Source organism: Aphelocoma coerulescens, chromosome 4 (assembly GCF_041296385.1).
Source record: "Aphelocoma coerulescens isolate FSJ_1873_10779 chromosome 4, UR_Acoe_1.0, whole genome shotgun sequence".
In the NCBI taxonomy this organism is placed as follows: Eukaryota; Metazoa; Chordata; class Aves; order Passeriformes; family Corvidae; genus Aphelocoma; species Aphelocoma coerulescens.
Genome location: NC_091017.1, coordinates 55952047 through 55971177, shown reverse-complemented (window position 1 = coordinate 55971177; position 19131 = coordinate 55952047). Strand labels below are relative to the sequence as shown.

The 19131-nt window shown below is 38.4% G+C and overlaps 1 protein-coding gene across 1 annotated transcript in view; it reads left to right on the top strand.

Annotated features, from left to right (window-relative positions):
• Nucleotides 1–18914, top strand: part of UBE2K (ubiquitin conjugating enzyme E2 K) — a 44681-nt gene extending 25767 nt beyond the window's left edge. Inside the window, exons 5-7 of the mRNA XM_069014247.1 lie at nt 8632–8731; nt 12108–12236; nt 12603–18914. Of these exons, the coding sequence (XP_068870348.1) occupies nt 8632–8731; nt 12108–12236; nt 12603–12677 (304 nt within the window). The 3' untranslated portion in view covers nt 12678–18914. The remainder of the gene's footprint in view (nt 1–8631; nt 8732–12107; nt 12237–12602) is intronic.
• The last annotated feature ends 217 nt before the right edge of the window (nt 18915–19131 follow it).

Sequence of the window (19131 nt, the reverse complement as noted above, 5' to 3'; positions counted from 1 at the left end):
TCCAAACTAACAGCTGCACTCATTGTTCGTTTTTCAAAGTAATTGATTTCATGTGGTTTGAAGATTGTGTGTAACAGTTGTGTGATAGACGTGATACCTAATACAGATGGTTATTTTCCTCCATGTCTGCCCCAAAAGAATAGGACTGTAATTGCCCAGCAGATCATACCAGTATCTAATCCATACAAACTTCAAATACTTGTGAAGTCAACAACTTTGTCAGGAGTGCTGTTGGCCAAGCAGACATCAGTTGGGTTTGAAACAGAAATTTTAGAGAAGATTGCTGGAGTCTTGCAGGTGATACATCCAGTGTATTCATCTTTTGCAGATGTACAAGATTATAGAAATCATCTGGCACACGATAGTGTAAATTAATGAAATTATAATGATGATAGGTTCTTGTCTAACTTCTGGAATGGCATATTTTTTCTTACCATCTGAGAATACTTGATGTTCTTTCAGGCAATAGAATCTTCCAATATGCATGCCATAGTACCTGGTATAGTTTTTCTTATCAGTAAAGCCAGTGCCCTTTTGTACCTGCCTCTAAGTATTCATACCACCCTCTGGTTTTATTGGAGATTAATGACTTTTTAACTGTCTATCATGGTGTAGCACAGCTTGGATTTTAGTTAAAGAGAACTCCATCGGATTCAGTTTAAAGGCACAGAAAGGCACAGGATTGATTTTTCTGGGCATGGAGCAGTGATAGGGATACACATCATAAAGTCACCCCAAGACACTGTCCAAGTACAGTCTCCTGAGAGGTCACGCTCTGAAGCAGATTAGTGAATTGGCATGAGGTTGTCAGTAAGTATCAAAAGGCAACAAAAACCTAAAAAAGTCATGAGCTTCTACTTAATTTATGTACTTTTGGGGTTTTTAGTCTAAACCTTTGATATTTGAGAAGGAAGGACAGGAAAGAAGAGTTGACCTGTGTTCCTGTAATCTTTGAGTTATGTCTAGCACAGATAATTTGATCTGTGTCTTATTTCTGTTATTTCTGCTTGATGAAAAAAACTCAAACACTAATATCTTCCTTTGCCAAGATGTATATGAAATAGGAGTATTGGAACAAGAATTTGGCTTCTGTATATTTAAACCAGCTCACACAAGAAGCACCAGTATTATTCCAGTTGTATAGTTTTAAAGTCTTCCTTTGAAACTCTGTCTTCATTTGGAAGCACTAAGGAGAGAATTTCACAGAACCTGGTGGTGACATGGGGAGATTTCCTATATACTATTAATCCCTCTTCAGATGATTCTTAATGTAGTGTGATCCCTTCATTTTCTAGTGGTGCTATTTGTAAGTTTTGTTTCTTTTCAAATCATAGAATGGTAAATGAAAATCACTTGAGCGTTGTTGAAGTGCTTATCAAAGCCTCTGATCCTTTGATAAGAACAGACTTACAGCTGCCTCTGTTGCTTACTTTGAAGCATTTCTGTATTGTGATAGATAAGACTGGTTTTTTCCTGAGTAGCTTCCTAAAACTCACTAAGCAATGGTTAATGAATGGTTAATATTGTTTAAACAAGTTGTTTATTGTTCTTCAATATATGCAGCTTTAGTTAATTAAGAAATGCCCACATCATATAATCATAGAATGGTTTGGGTTGGAAGAGACCCTAAAGATCATTTAGTTCCAACCTCCCTGCCATGGAGAGGGACACTTTTCACTAGACCAGGTTAAATCTGAAGTGGCATCATTCATAATATGTGTGCACACAGACAAAAAGAAAAAGGTACAAAGTTACACTTGAGAAAAATTACTCTCGAGTTCAGTGAAATACTTGCAGATGCCTTTGGATCTTCTCAGTGGGCAAAGGATTAAGCATTCAGGAATGGTGAGGGTATTAGCCCAGGCATCATAGGCTTTCCATCACAATGCTCAGAGTCTCACTAAATTGAGAGTTTGCTGGATCTGAGAGTCATCCCATTCAAGGAAATGCTGGTCACAGCCTGCTGTGGAGAGCTCAAAGGGTCTCAGTACCACTGTTCATAGATAGGGTCACAAGATGACTAACTTAAATCATCAGTAAATTTCCATCCTGGCCACAAGGATGAGTTGGTAGTTACTGGAATATTCTTTGAAAAGTCCAACAACAAAAGTACTATTCCACTTGGTCTGTTGTTCAGACACAAGAAGGAAAGCTATTTATTGGAAAACAAGGGCTTGTGAGACAACAGAAGTTCTGGGAGCAGATAGTGTTTTTGATAAGCTGAAGGGAACCTAACTGTCCAGATGCCATTAATCCAGGCCGAGACCTAACAAGCATTCCTGAGACCATAGTTGGCCTAAGGAGGGAGCCAGGGGGAGGATGTACTACCACACACCGCCATATTTAAGTTTTCTGTATGTCTAGGTTGAAAAGTGGTTTGAACAAAATAGCTTCATTAGAAAAGAAACAAACAAAAAATAAGCAATACACCCCCCTGATTAATAATTTAATCTTTACATTGTTTTATCAAGCATTCAAAGGTAAATTGGACAAATGCAATTCTGAAATACTCCTGTAGAGTATTCTAGAAAATGTATTTAGTTCCACAATGCCTCTTGTCAAATCTTATAGCAACAAGATCTGTTTTTGAAGTGCCACTTCACTGGCTTTCAATGCTCCTCTTGTTGCTGTGTTTTAATATAAGTCTCAAATTTCACTGCATATCTGTTTTTCAGTGAGGTTTGAGAATTAAAGGACTGGAGAAGTTTGGCCTATGGGCCTTAGCAGGATTTCTGAAAGAATTAATAAGCTGATAAAATTCTCATTTATAGATGCTAGATACTAATATTATTAAAAGAATTTAATAGTTTGTATAGTTTTAAAAAGTCTCTTCCCTACTCTCCCATCCTCTGATAATGATTTTCTGTTCCAATGAGCATAGTTGAGATGATACTCTGCATATTGGCAGGAGGTTTTATCAGTTTGCAAAGTAATGTCTTTAAGTTATTTTTAATGAGTTTAATGCAATTCTTTTTCCACATTGCATGCTTGATGCTGAAATTCTTTGCAGCTGTGGATTTTCTTAATGTTTAGATTTTTAAGTACCTGTTATGCCAGTTTGTTTGCAAAACAGCAACTGTTTGCTGGTAGAATTAAAATAGGGGTATGATTTTGTAAAAGGAATACTGTTTATGCTTATCTGACATAATTTTCATTATGTGGTTTTGCTTACTATAGCCTGTATTTATCTTCCAGACTAGTACTCGGTCTCAAGGTTTTAATCTTAAATATACAATGTATCTAACACAGTTCATTGAAATCTGAGAACTAAATTACTTGAAAGCTGTTCCGCATAAATCCCTTGAGCAGAGATTATTAAGTGAATGTGTCGTGGCTGTGTATATGGCTACAAAAAAATCTCTTGGCTTTTGTGGTTTCAACAGTCAATAATAAATAATTTTTTGTTGTAGTGACTCTACTGGAGGATTCATGCTTCAGTTTTAGTTGGGATGCAGAAATCATTATAAGAGATAATACAATTTTAATAGATAAATAAGCAGCAGCCAGCTTGTAATCATCTTCCTGGGCACCCAGAACTGCTGGATTTTGTTCAGGGTGTTTGAGGAGCACTGAAGCTTCTTAAAGCTTTGAGAAAAATGCAGAGAATATTAACATGGTTTGAGGGATCCCTTCAGCAAGCAGGCTTTCCCCTCTGTGCTGTGTGAAAGCTTTCCTTATTATGCTTTTTTAAAAATTTTCTCTGATGCGTGCCCGGTCTTGTATTTGTCCTGTAAATATGCAACAGGCTTCCACTCAAAGGCCTTATTAATTTCCTTCCAGATTCCATAAGCCATTGGAACAAGGTGCCAGAGATTTTTGCTTGGATTGACAAGCTTATTTATTTCACAAATGGAACAAATACTGCAGATTATTTGGAAAAAAAGTTCCTGTAGCCATGTTTGGTTGACAGAGTAGAGTAGCAGTCTGCTGGCTGCAGCTGTTCCCAGCATTCTGCTGGGTTACCTCTTAGAATAATGAAAGAGATTGTTTCCTAGAGAAGAATGTAAAGAACATAAGTAAAAACTTCCTAAATGGAGAATTAGTTCACCTTTAAAACTGAAGAAGAAAAATAAAACCTGGCAGTGTTTTGTAATCCTCTTAGGACTCTCTCAGCCCATCAGAAGGTAAAAGAGATTTCTTTCCTCAGGCATGCTGGGTACAGCTGGCTTGCTGTGCCTTTTAATGTTAACACTATAGTCACCCAAACTAGGGGTGCTCTTTTTTAATGGAAATGCCCTAAGATATTATCTAAAAAAAGAGGAAAAATGTGTAAGTGAACAAAATGTGTATCAGCTCTCTTTGTTCTGTTTCAATCCAGATTTTCCTTGTGGTTTAGCAAATGCAATGCCAATAGAAAGCCAAGCTTTTGGTTTGGATTTCCGGAGTGGAAGCTTTTAGTTTCAAATTCTCTGAGGGGACAGTGCCCCTGTAGGGAGCTCTCTGCAGCTCACTGGGGCATGATAGTGGCCTGCTCCCGTTTTGCAGATGGCAAACCTGCAAGCTTGCATGATAGCTAAGCAACATTTTGGGATGGGAGTGGGAATCAAGGGTTATTGTAAGCTTTAGGAGCAAACAGGATCCAGTAATGTCATGGGACAAAGGCAAATAGGAAATTTTACCTTTAAAATTCATTCTACAAGCTGGCTGCTTGTTCCTGGTGATTGGTCAGGTTTTCATTGAAGTAGTGTACCCGCTTAGAGAGTTGTTGTACAAGAAAGATGGGAACTATAGGAAAAATCCAGAGTGAAGTACACAAGAATAATGGTCTAAGCAAAAACAATGTACAGTGAAAGATTGGGAAGCCATCTCAGTGTGCAGAATATCAAGTATGGTGAAAAACTGAAGTAAAATTTCCAAGAGCCTTCTAAGGCTTTGGTTAAGAACAGATCAGACCGAAGTCTGTCAGGAGTGATACAAAACCTTGCCTTTGGCAAGGAGGAGAGAACAAACGTAAAATGCAGCCATGCAGCTCACTTGAGTTACCAAAGAGAATTGCTTGAACTCCATGAGCTGTTGCACATAAATCCATCCACACCTGGAAGTAAACTTCAAATGTAAGAAGAGTTGGAAATACCTAATTTTTTCAGGGTTCTATTCTGGATCAATAAACCTTCAAGGTACGTTGGAAAATTCAGAAGACCTGTATCTTTGCACTGGAAATTCGTTTTAAGGAAAATACAGCTTGCTTTTTTTTTTTTTTCTTCCCCTGGACATTCTTCTCCAGTTTGTGAAGATGTTGGGGAGGGGATGTGTGTGTGTGTGTGTTTATGTGTGTGTGTTGGGATTTTTAGCTTTGTGGGACTATCAGTATAGATTTTCTTGAAGAATTGATGATCGGAATTGTTTTTGCTTTTTGCTGATGAGGAACAGGTCCTGCCCTACTGGTATCTGTAAATACAATTCTAGGCAGTCATTTCCATTCACTGTGTTCTCCCAAAAGAAGGTAACACTTCTTTGGGAGAAGGAAAAAAAGAAGAGCTTTTAAGTTCATGGGAAATCAGAATCTATTTTTAGCTGTCCCTTCAGTTTCTTCTGTGAATCTTAATATATATCTGAAAAATTCGACTAAGCTATGTAGAAAATAATAAGCTTTTTTTACTTTCTTTGATCAGGAAAGCTAATTGGTGTTCTAAATGTAGAAGATTTTAGATGGTTGTATGGTAGTTACACAAAATATGTCAGTTTTTCTTTACCATTAATCACAAAGTTTTAATTTCTTCTTTTGTTTTATAGGAACAGCAACTGAAGCTGTAATGCATTTTCTTTTATGATTTAAGGATACTTCTTTCAATGTTTATGTCCAATAAAAACTGTCTTATGATGCATGAGATGGGAAAGCTGTTTTGAGATATGAGACTTGAAAATAAGTTGTAAGCTACATTTTTAAGCCTTTTTACAAATGTAGCTAAACCAATCTTGTCTGAAACTTACAATTTCAGAGTTTAAATTCTCTGATCATATAGTCATCTGTATATCTAAATGGATAAGTTGTTGCTTTTTATTGTTATTTTGAAATTGGACTGTGAGAAGTGCCAGTATGCTTTGTATAAAAATCTACAAATATAACAGATGAACAGGGATTGAAAGGACCTGGCAGTCTTGAAAGGCAGAGACAGCTGGAGACAGCTGGTGTCCATGGCACCTTTGGTTCTTAGCGATGCCCCCTGCTCCCCAAAGTGTATTTTATACTCCTAGAAGGTACAGTGGAAGTGGAAGTAAATTGCATGTAAAAGTGGCACAAGAGGCTGCAATCCTTTTTATGTCATCTTGTCTACATTTTCAGATGTATCTAAAGTAGAAGGATTTCTGCGAAGGAAAGGGCAGAACAGCTTTTATTTGGAGAAAATAACTATAACATTAGTTATTGTTGATAGATATTTCATGGGAAGTCTGTCTTTAAAACTACAGTAACTAACATAATAAAATTACTTAACTGGGAAAAAAGACTTTAGATTTTATAGTGGGTGTGGTAGATATTATAGTACCTGAAATTCACTGCATAAAAATAAAAATTATTAAATCCATTTGAACATAGTAAGGCCTGAAAGACTTAGTGTCCCATGACACCTGAATGCTGGAATAGTAAATATGTTGCATTACATTCCAGTAATACTAGCAGATGAGACTGTGAATTATGTCATCAATGTGTACATTAAATAGGTTAATTTCGAGATAGTATAAACCAGTAGAGATTACAAGCCCAAGGAAATTATAAGAGCAAAATAGCATCAGGTACATGTAAAGAAAAGAAAATTACTGAGGAATAGATTTGGAAGAGGAGAATTTTATGTTGTGATGGTTTTGTGATTTTTCAGAACTCAGATTTAAAAGCATAAGGATTTTTTTTTAAGATTTAAGTCTACGAAGTTCAGCTTAAGGGACTTCAAGCCAGTGTGGCAGTTGGAATGAGACACTATGTGCTAATTAAAATCTCTGTCATTTGGGATGTTTCTCACTTGCAGTTTGATGTAGAACACTGTGCTGCAAAAGCTCAGCAATAATTATCAAGCTAAAAAATAAGTTACTGAGAAAAATCTTCTAGAATTAGAAACAATTAGGGGAGAATGGCACGTTTGAATCGTTAGTGACACAGCAAGAAAGCTGTGAATGTAAGCATCTAGGAACATAATATTTGGGTGCCACAAGTGTACCTCTGACATTTTACCAGCACCTGTTCTTTGTTCATTGGTACACACTGCTCGAGTACCTTAATACAGTGACTCAGTGCTGGAAAATACATACATTTCTGAATCCTAAGCCTGGAAAGGGACTTGCACACTGTTTCCTTTGTAGCTGGATCAAACGGTATCAGGTCAAACTGTTCCCCACCTATTCTAACAAACTCTTTACATTTATTTGCAACCTTCTGAAAAAAAGAAACTGTTTTCTGTTGATGGAAAATTGAGCTTTGTTTGTAAGAAATTGGATGTCTGTGTTTCACAACTTCGCTCTGGCATTCATGTGGCATAATCACTTTGTTCAAATCTAAAATGTTTCATTTTCCCCACTCACCTTGCTACTAGTTCTTAAGCAGAGTAAACAGATCTATGTATTGGTTTGAACGTCTGTGCCATTGCCACAATGATTTAAGAGTCCAGTTAACTCTTCAAATCAGAAATACTCAACTTTCTCAGAGTCTGTGGGGTTCTTACTTGGTTTCCAGTGTACGCCAACTGAAATGGTAGATCAGAGGTTTTATTTATGATTAAAATCTAATGAAACTGTGTAAGTGTTACAACTTTCCACACTTCTGGTGTGTAATAATTTCATACAGTTGCTTTTGAGGGTTTATTGACTTCTCTGAGCATACTGGATTTTCCCTTACTAAATTATTTGAAGTGTCTTATTCTAAATACACTTGGAGATCAGGATAAATGATAAGAACCTAAAACCTTAGAAGTTCCAACTCCAGAACTGTGCTACCTTCAACAGGGTTCTTTCACAGGGGCAAAGAGTGACTTTACAGGACCATTGTGACTACAGAATGTTTCTGGCTGCCGACAGTCGTGTCAGGTTGTAGTGAGAGGAAGCCAAGGAAGTATTTTGATAGCACATTCCATAATTAGCCTAACCATTTTAGTATTGTTGTAGTAATTAACTATGTAAATGCTTCAAATTTGTTGAAAAATGTCATACTAGAACTGGTGCAAAGAGATCTAATATGTAGAGTTCCTTACCTGTTACACGTTTAAAATGTAGGTCACTGCTCCTGCACGAGGAGTGCCGGCAGAGGGAGCATCCCCAGCCTGGCGGCCCCGCCCCGCCCCAGGACGAGGTGCTGCTACCGGCAGTGAGGGAGAATGACATTTCGGCGTTGGTTTTTGCGTTGTTTTTTTTTTTTTCCCCAGATGAAATGAATTACATTAAGTGGGCATGGTGAAATGTGTAGGTCAAGGTACTTTTCAAAAACTTCATAAAGCACTGTTGATAGGAAAGTCCATGTATAAAACCTTATTTAAATATATATACAAAGCAGTATTTTGATAACTATAAGCTGCAGCAGTTTAAAATTATGTTTCTTGGACTTACAATCTGTACACGATCCTATATCTTCTATGATAGTAGTACAGCCACAAGGGTGAATACAGACATGGGATATGGTAAAGGATTTTTTTAAATTTTCAATTTCAGGGCAGCAGCAATGACTCTAAGAACAGTGTTGTTATCACTGCAAGCATTGTTGGCAGCTGCAGAACCAGATGATCCACAAGATGCAGTAGTGGCAAACCAGGTAAGATACTCAGTTGACTGTGATTTTTAAGCACTTCTGTAATCTTTGTTGACTCAGGTGAGGTCCCAAGGCTTACAGGAGATAAAAGATTTTAAACAATTCATCATAAAATTGCATATAGTAAATGTGAGCTGCTACAGTGTTTTGTGCTCTTTTTGAATTCTAGACTGAGTATTAGTTACTCTACAGTGTCAGAAGGTTTTGTCCTTTATTTATATCACCTTGTGAGAAATATCAGGAGATAACAGCATAGTAAAATGAATTCCAGTATACCTTGCCTTTTAAAATCTAAGGCTTCCAGTATAAGAAAAGCAATATGCTGTTGGTTTAAAATGAGTTTTAACTTAGTGGTGTTAGTTGTATTTGGCTTGGTGTGAAGCTCCTCTTCTGGATTAATATGAATATTGTTGAGCACTGTATTTGTTTAATGTCAAAATATTATGAGTAATAACTTGGGGATAACTGTTTTAATCACTGGTTGAATTGCTATCAGTAAAATTTTCTGGTCAACAAGGTTTGTTACCTTTCAGACATTAGTGATAACTTTTAATACCAATAAATAAATGTCAGTTGGATCTTAGGCCATACCTGGACTGCCGTGATTCTGTTTAAATTGTTGATGAAGGATAGAAACAGTCATTCCTCTGGCAATTCTGAACAAGGTCCCAAGTATGTGTGTGTTCTCCTTTCTACTCTGGGGTGAGAGAGAGAGGCAGCCTGGCTTCCCCACTGACTGGCAGTCAGGGTGTATTTCAGTAAAAGAAGAGCAAAGCAAGTTGATGCTGGAAGAACCTTCTATCTCACCTGTGTCTTCTGTAAGTCAGAACCCTCCAGGATAGGGTGACAAGGTGTGCACTCCTTCCTCTAAAACTCAGTGCAGGATGATAGATAAACATTTTTCAGACCTGTCGGGATTTGGGGGAAACGTAGAGATTAGAGGTAGTCCATTGCACTGCTGGGTGCATGAGAGCTGTGTGCTACCACTCTACTCAGTAAGTTCAGAAGGCTTGCTTGTGGGATTCTGCAGTAAGGCTGCTCTGAATAAATGTCCATGAACAGTTCTGTCAGGCTGAATTGTTCTGCCCAGGGAGAAGTGTTGTAAAGGCCAGAAAGGCCACAAGGCATGTCCCTGCACTGTTTTTTTTCTGGATGTATGCCCTTGCTGTCACACTCCCTCTTCATTAAAAAAACCCGCTATATCCTTTTTCACAAAGAACAAAGGTAGTGTTTCCTGTTCTGGCTCTGATGGTAGAATTTTGTGTGGGAATCACAACAGGAGAAGCACTTGAGCTGGTAAGAGTTTTTTCTCAGACAAAAAACTTCATGAAACTTTCTAGATTCCAAAGAGCAATTTTCCAGGCTGCCCCTCAGGTGTTTGTGGGGGTGTGTCCAGTGTGACTGTGGGACTGTGGCATGGCTGATGTGGAGAGGATTCCGTTTACCCTGTTTTCCTGCAAATATCTGCATGAAAACTACACTGGGGTTTGGCCTTGAGTTACGGGCATGTGTAAGTAGGAAGTGATTATAATGGTTTTGAGAGATATGTTGGTAAACACCTGTTTCCTTCATGTGTTTATTTGGTGTTGGGGTCTCTTTTACTTTGTTTGGGGTTGATTGCGTTTTCCAAAACAAAAATTCACAAGGAATGAATTATTCTCCACACTTGCGCTATGTCACTAAACTGTGTGTTTTCCGGGTAAATGGCAATGTCGTACAAGCTCTTGAGCTGAATCCCAGGGAGAGCTCCTGTTTGAGTAAGAGCAGTATTTTCAGACACCAGCTGTCTGGTGTACTAGTTGCTCTGGTTGCTGGGTTTTTTTCAGTACAGCAACATGAGCTGCCTCAGATTCCTGATACCAAAACATCAGCAAAAGTTGCCTTTAGGCTTTTCTCAATTCAGTGAGAAAATTCAGGATTATTTACAGATAACCAAGTAAAGGAATTCTATTAATAGAGCACTGAAACCTAGTTCTGAGTAAAATGCAATTATGACTAATCCTTTGGACTAGAAAGCTAGTTCCTTTCTAGGCTTGGCAGTGTTCTCAAAAATATTTTTAAAATTAATTGGGGGAAGACCTCTTACGAGCAGAAGAAAATACTACTTCAGTATGCTACTGGTGTTTACCTTACTCCTTCCTCTTTTTTAGTCATTACACCAAAAGAAATTTATTACAGACCACTGTATTCAAAACAGTGATTTATTTCCAACAATAGAGTGCCTCCCATGTTTGTTTTAGTGCCATTAATGCCACCAGATAGTAAATACACAAATTATGACATGTCGATCAGAATTAGAGGGAAGTGGGCAAGGCATGCAAAGCAGTGTAGTTGGTGTGGGTTGTTGTAGGAGAGGCAAAATGAAATGTACAGCATTTTACCATGCTTTATAGATCTAATTATTATTTTCATGTATGAATGAAATGTCTAAGAATGATAAGCAGCCATGTTTCTGTCCTTAAAATGTACCTAAATATTTGAAAAACATATTTGCTAATACCTTGTTTTATTAAAGTGATGATTTAAGGGAAGAGGGATTTTTTTTTTAAGACAAAAAACTTGATACTGCATACCAAAGTTGTTAAAATGGGAAAATTATTTAACTTTTCTGAGTACAGTTTATGACAGATGACCCACTTTCTTGGCAGTTGAGTTCTTGGCACACACTAAAAATTCTCTGTGATGTGGTCCAGTCTGTTGTTTATTGGAAAACTAGTTAGTGACAAGATTGGTCTAAATAATATAGTTACATACTGGCATGACTTCTTTTTCTGGTAAATAATAGCTTGCATGAAGAGTTGCAGCTTCCTTGCTTTTTGCACTTGCTCACCCGTTTTTCAGCCCTTCTTCTGTCACCTGTGTGATCAAGATCCTCGTTCTCAGGAAGAAGCTTGCTAGTAGAATGTTAGTCCAGACTGAAAAACTGCAGACCTACTTGCAGTGCGTAAAACCATATATTTTTTTAGTGATTAGAGAAATGCATTAGAGTAGTACACAGTACCATGTTCAAGAGATGTTAACGTAGGGATAATTTGTACTCTGTCACATTGAATATAAATTTTCAGCAGCTGTGCTAAATACAGCTACTTTGCTTGGGTCAGTGCAATTGAGAGCAGTACCTGGTTGTACACATCAAATACCCATAGTGCAAAATTTAACCTGAAGACAAACTCATTATATCAAATGCTTGCATACGATTACTCTTTGTGTAATCCTCACCTCTAAATTTACTTTAAAAGTAGCAGCATGATCAGTATGAAACACTGTGGAAGATATTGTAGGAAGAATGATGGATTGCAGTTTGCCATATTGTCTTGCTGTGTGGTTGGATTGCTGAGATTTAACTTTCACCTTTTCCCCCCCTCTCTCTTTTGTGTAGTACAAACAAAATCCAGAAATGTTTAAACAGACAGCTCGACTTTGGGCACATGTGTATGCTGGAGCACCAGTTTCTAGTCCAGAATACACCAAAAAAATAGAAAACCTTTGTGCTATGGGCTTTGATAGGGTAAGTATAAATAACTTAAAGTATTTTTCGCTAAGGGCAGGCCAAGTATATGTGTATAAATACAGGAAGTCATCAATAGCATCAGAATCTACTAAAGTAGATTTGCTACTTCCATGATATTGTGTAGGTCTAATTGTTCTATTTTGCTTATTATTTTTAAGAATTGGAGTTTTAAAATACTACGTTACAGATAAATCTTGTGAGCTACCCCTGTCTTTTTGAAACAATTTTTCTATAAATTATTATTTGGTATTTAAGAAATGGTAAACTAATGTGTTTTGATTAATCTGTGAACTTTTCATTCCACCTTCTGGAGCTGCAGGCTCACACACTGAAAATATTATTGCTTTTGTTTTCTCATTGCAGAATGCAGTAATAGTGGCCTTGTCTTCAAAATCATGGGATGTAGAGACTGCAACAGAATTACTCCTGAGTAACTGAGCCATATAGAGAGAGCTGCTTCTGTAGTCCAGCTTGCCCCTTCTGGAGGAGCATCACCATCTGTTATTCCTAGGATTCTATATAGATTCTTTCAAAACTGGCACTCTTGCCTGATGATGCTATCTAGGCACTATTGGAGACTGAAAAAAAGCGCTCTGTAAATAAAGCTAATTAAACGTCTGTGTAAATTTAAAAAGGGGAAATACTTTAATTTTTTTTCTTACTAAATATTGTAAAAATTCTTTGAGCTCAGCTAAGATAATGGGGGAAAACCATGCCTACTTTAGTGTTTAGCAGTGTGACAAAGACTAGCAGGAACTTGCTTCAGGATTTTGATTTAGTAATTCAGAAAGCAACATTTTGAGTGTTAGTCATCAAAATTGTTGGTGCCACTCATCACAGTTATCTTACTGTTTTTAACATGGATCCTATGTGCCTGTGGATTGACCTATATTTGCATGCTTGTACTTAATAGACATATTAGGTAGGGTCGCTGAAGAGAGCACCATTGAAATACTCAATTGCTTTTGTAATTTTTTTCCTGACAGACTTTCAAGACTTACCCAAAGTTCCAAATGGTGACCTATTCAGAACCATTTTCTTTCTAGCTTATTAATTGGGAAACCTGATTCTCCTCTCCCTTACATCATACTGTTGATTATGTTTCATCATCTGTGGGTATTATGTGTGCCATTGCAGTAGTCTAGGCTCCCCTTTAAAAATATATATTTTGAATTACCAGTAGTGATTTTCATGCATCATGTTTTCTACACAATCATGTAAGGAGTATGCCTCGATACAGCACAAAAAGATGGAGCTGGTTTCATTTCCTTTTTTTGTTTTAAATAGCTGTAAAATGTTCTTCAGTACATTCTGGATAATATGATTTCACGCAGATTGAAGGAAGACAAAGCTGATTCTCCAGTGTACTGAGAATGAAAAAAAATTTTTTTGAGTACTTGATATGATGCAATCAGCTGTTTTTTGCAGCAGTTTTCTAGCTTTATTTTGGGCTTCAGTTTAAGGATTGCTTACCAGGTACTTTAAAATTCATCCTTGCTTGCATTTTTCTCTGGTTAACACATGGAGGCTGTGTTGGTGTTTTTACTGTACATACTTCAAATGCACATAGAAGTAGAAGTGTGTTCTCAATTTAGCTTTTTTTTGGATTGATGTTTCTGATAAATGAGAACTGAAATCTTACCTTGGCTTGTACATACAGTCAGTCTTTTTATTTGTATTAAAATGACATTTCATCCTGAGTGCAAAAGCTTGAATATTATTAGTCTTGCAACTTCAAACACTAGTACATCTATTTAAAGAGAGCTGTAATGTCTTTGTGAATATGATGCTAACTTTTGAGAGTATATCTGACAAGGAAGTTCAGAGAAATCCTGAGACTAGAGAGTGGGGATTGTGGATAATGGAGTACTGTATCAGTCATCTTTTCTATGACTCTTGTATTTTGTTCTGGGTTTTTTTTCCTCCTAGCTGTGGATTAATAGGGTGGGGAAATATATGCCTGCTTGGGGTTTTTCTAGAGCTATGAAGTACAAATAGAAATAGTTTTGTACTTCATAGTCTGTTTATAACTCATACTAGATGAAATCAGGAACATTATGGTATCTGTTAAATACCTGGAGCATAGTAGTGGGGAACAGAACCAGAAAACAGAGCTGTCGAGACCTGGCTAGTTCTGGGATGTTCCCTGTACTGCTCTGTCTGATGTGTCCAAACTTAAAACAGGGCACAGACAGTAAATACTTTGAACTCATATCAGTGCAATACTAAATGCATTTGCATAGTCTTTATACTTACTGCTTTTTAAGGTGTAGTCAGTGATCAGTTTTCTTGGGTTTTCTTGAGTTAGTGTAAATCATTTGCAATGATGCCAAAGGAAATGAGTTGTTTTGACTTTCCGTATATTTATTTATTTTTTTAACAAGAAGCTGCTACTGTTCAGCTGGTTTGCTAGGTGAAAACCAGGGACGGTAGGAAACTGGCAAAATGCTACTTGTGTTAATCTCAAGTTGCTGTCTTTTCTGTTATACAGGCTAAGAACTTATTGATTACATCAACACCTTTTTTTTTTTTTTACCCTGGTGGTAAATACAAATTGCTGACTACTTTCCCTTGTTCTTCGCTGCTATTTATCAAAAGAAAGAACTTGGAAATCATTGTCGGGGACATAAAACTACTCAGTTATGGGCTTCTGAGCATGTCTTTTGATAAGACCAGTCTCCTAAGAACAGCAGGCTTCTCCAACAGTATGTGAAGTGATAAAGGAAGCCAGGGAAAGGGGGAGAGGCAAAACAGAGGTTCTTAAGTGAGCATGGTCACCTCTGAAAGAATGCCCTGTTAAGTTTTACTTCTCTCACGAAGTTACCTCATTTTCTTCTCTACTGCAAAACACTTGTCTTCCCCTTCCCCCTTATGTATAAATGTTGGATTCTGGGTTTTGCTCTCCATCAGTGTGCTTGGTAGCTTAATGCTAGCTCAGGTGCTGGCAGGAAGGAACCTTCTCAAGAATTGAGCTGGGAAGGAAGCATGACCCAGCATTAAGGAGACATCATTGGTCTGACGTCCCTCTGAATTTTGACATGTCACTCCTTTATAAGGAATGTTTTTGTATTCTTGGTAATTATCAGAGTTGAATATAGGGATAATGTTGTACGAGGTTAGTTTAACTGCAGCTGGGGCTGAGCCCTAGGAATTTTGCTGTTAGTGTTCAGCTTATCCTTGTGAGACATTGTACATACAAATGGTAGTTCTGTTTTCTGTGTCGCTGAACATCGCTATATTCAGGGCCCTGTGCATTCACAGACGTGGAGTTGCTGTGCAGCCCACTCCAGCTGTGGACTCAGGCTGCACATTTACCACTCCTTGCAACAAGACATGAAACATGGGTACAGTGGCTAAGTACAAAGAAACCATGCATTGTCTTCCTCTATTGTGCCAGAAGATGGCTTGAAACAGTCATTTTGAAGTCCAAATGGCCCCATTTTTCTAAATAAGGTATTGGTAATAACACGGATTGTCAGAGCATTCTTTGGATTTCACTGCTGAATGTTTTAACATGCAACCAGCAAAAAGGTTTATCCATATTACCCAGTTCCTCCAAGAGCAAAGTACAGCTTTGTTCAGAGGTAGAGAAATGCTCTTTCCTGTTGCCAAAAGCCTCCATTTTCCCATGAGTACCAAAAGCCCTGACTGTATTCCACCCCCTTGCCAAATTCACAGCTTCCTCCCATTCCTTCTGTGAACAAGCTGTGTTCTCAGTGTGACAAATTGGTGCATTTTGGAGACAAAAAAAACCTCAGAAACATATCCTGGAAAGATGTGTCATTTAGTGCATTCTGCATACTCCAAACTTGATTATTTTGTTTGAAGCTTGCAACAGAGTACATGGGGCCTTGACTATAATTGGTTCGGTAGTATTTATGAGCAATTAAGTACTATTGGTGTATGAATATGTCTTAGTTTTTTTTCTAATTATCACTGTATTCAGCTGTTTTCCATGTAAATTGGTACTGGAACACTGACATAAGGAATATAGAAACTTTTTTCGTTGTTGTCTGAAAGGAGGAATTAAATAGCCAGAAAGAATCTTACCTTGTAACACCAGATCTGCATTAGATGGTGTGGGTAACAGAAACATTTAAACTATGCAAATTTAAGCCTAACAGCTGTGACTCAGACTAGGCACTTCAGAGCTTATGGATTGCTTGTGTCATTGGGGAAGGGAGAAGGGGAGCGGGGGCAAATCAAAACACAGATTCAAGCACGAATTCTTGTTTACTGCATTGGTCATGCACTGTGTCAGGAAGTTCCATTTTTAGCACAGGGGAAGTCAGCTGTGCATGTCCCTTGTTCCCTTCTGAATAACCACCAAAAGCTGGCTTAGACTTGGAGGCTTGCCTGAAGTGGAAAACCTTAAATTATTTAGCAAAAAAATTGCTTTTACTTAAATGCTGATGAGCAATGAGAAGATGAGTTGTCCTCTCCTGCTCGGTTTTGTTGATGGAGTTGATGAGTGGGGGGCACTGATTTGTGACCAGGTGCTTAGTTTTGTATGGTTTTGATGAGCAGCTGGCTCAACAAGAGGTAGCAAAAGTGCATTTCATCAGCGTCTGTTGCGTCACAGAACTAAAGCATGAAAGTCAAGATGCTTGTGGGTGCCTAAAGCCTCTTCTGGGAAGACCAAATAGATGTTTTCAGTGTTACCATCCTCGTTTTCCAGGCACAGCTTTCTCCTAGGGCTAGGCAAAGGGGCAATTACTTCTTTCTTGCTAGTTTTCTGATCTGTTCCAAACCTATCTGTGAATGATGTAGGTAGCTCTTCCTGCTTGTGGTGTTTGTGTCATCAGCTGATTCATCATTGGACTCACAAGACCAACTGTCGTCAATGCATTTGGCTTCTGGCTTGGTTATTCCAGCTGCAGTGCTCTGTTGGCAGCAACCTGACTTTGGATTTGTTCTCACTGGACAAACCCTTGCAAATCATTTGCCCTGTACTGTGCTGTGATGTTCGATCTGTGCTGTTACCTGCTTTGTAGGCATCAAACTGGCTCCAGGATCACTCATGGTGCTGAGCCCTTCATCGATAGTGTAAGTTCAGATCCATGGCTCGACAGACGAGGAACTGTACTGTGACAGTGCTGTGCTTGTGTGGTGTACGAAGTGCAGCACCTGCTGCTGCTCTGGTGCAGTGTCTGAAGAAGGCTGCCATCATAGGAATGCTGATGTCAACTGCTGAAGAGTCCTGCTTTTCACTTACCTTTTCCATCCTAAATTCTGACTTTTCTAGTAAATGAGTATTTACCAATAAATACTGCAGAAGGTTGGTTCCTGAGCATCAGCCTTCCTGTGGAGGAGGAACGGGGGTGGGGAGGCTGGAATGCAGCATCAGTATTTTTTGTCTTGAAAATAAAAACTACACAAACACTTTTGTACACAAATGATTTTTTAAATAAACACACATTTTAAAAGATGTTGATTTTTCACTGGGAATGCTTAACAATAAATGCACGTTTCCCTGAAAACAGTTTTCATTTTATTTCTGGCAATTCTGATTGTTTTAAGATTATAGGGTCTACTGCCTCCATGTCAGTAACAAGAGCGAAAGGGATGATCATTTTCAAGGTGCACATTAGAAAATTTTGAAGAAGAAAATTGTGTAAATAGAAGTTGTGTAATGGAAGCATGTGTTACTTCAACGAGGACTGCCTCACGTGATGGCCTGAGAACTACATGTACAGCTGCACCACCACTTGTCTCCTTTCAAAGGCTGCATCTGAAGAAACAAAGCCGGTAACTCACAGAGGAAAAGTTCTCTCTGGATTTTCATGCACCGCTTATGTTCATGTCATCACATTTTAAACTACGTACTTCAAACTGCAGTTGGTTCATGCACAGGGAGGTGACAGCCTGGTGGCTAATGACACTGCCCTGTTGTTCAGCTGTGGAAGAATCTAGGAGAGATGATGACTATGGATTTACTACCAGTACAAACTTCACTTTTTTGGCATTTGTCCACGTTTGTTAAATGGAGTAAAGCAGTTTGAAGGCAGCAGCTGCACAGCTGAAGTAATGAGCAGTGAGTTTGCTGTGGAGCTGGTTGTAGTACTGTTTCAAATCTGCGTCCCATCTTCAGGTGCATGTTTATCCCTGGGCAGGTTTTGCAGGTTTCTGGGCAGGCTCTACCAGCTGGGATAGTGCTGCACAGTTTTATGGTGTGAGATGTTGTTTGGGTTTTTTGTTTCATTTTACTGTCATCAGGAGCTGTGTCGTTCTGTGGTACCTCATTCTTTAAGGGGGTGAGGGAGAGGGAGCGCTCCTCAGTCCCTCTCCTGCAGGTCTTAGCCTGATACTAATTCAGAGAAAAAAAAAGGTCCATATTCCCCAGTTTGTGTAGTTAGACACTGACATGAGTAACTGAGAGCTGCTTTATACTGAAATACTTGTGAAGTTGTCCAACAGCCTTGTCATTTCTTCCAGCACCCCAAAACTGGAAGCGAGTTCACAGCTGAAATGGACTGATGGTGCTTGCTAGCTTGACTTGTCCTGTACTTAGTTTTCTGTTTCAGTGGCTGTAATACTGACACATTTGGCTCTCAGACGGGTAACTGATACCTCCAATACAGCAAATCCAGGATTTTAAATTGTTTTTAAGGTCAAGTCTGGATCTGGAGCACCCGTGTCTGGTATAATGTCAAATAAATTACATTGCTTCACTTAGTGGCTGCTTTGTGTTGAAATACATGAATTCTTTAGGTGGGTTTATGACAGCCTGGTATAAAATAAAGGGTAATAAGCTGGGCTGGTGAGGAAAATATGGTGGGGGGAAGAGGGGAGGTGGGAGAGAACCTGTTTTGTGCTGATGATACCTGAGCCACCAGACCCCTTTAGCACTCCAAGTCCTCTGTGTACAGCTGCCTTTGCTTGCAAGTGGTGC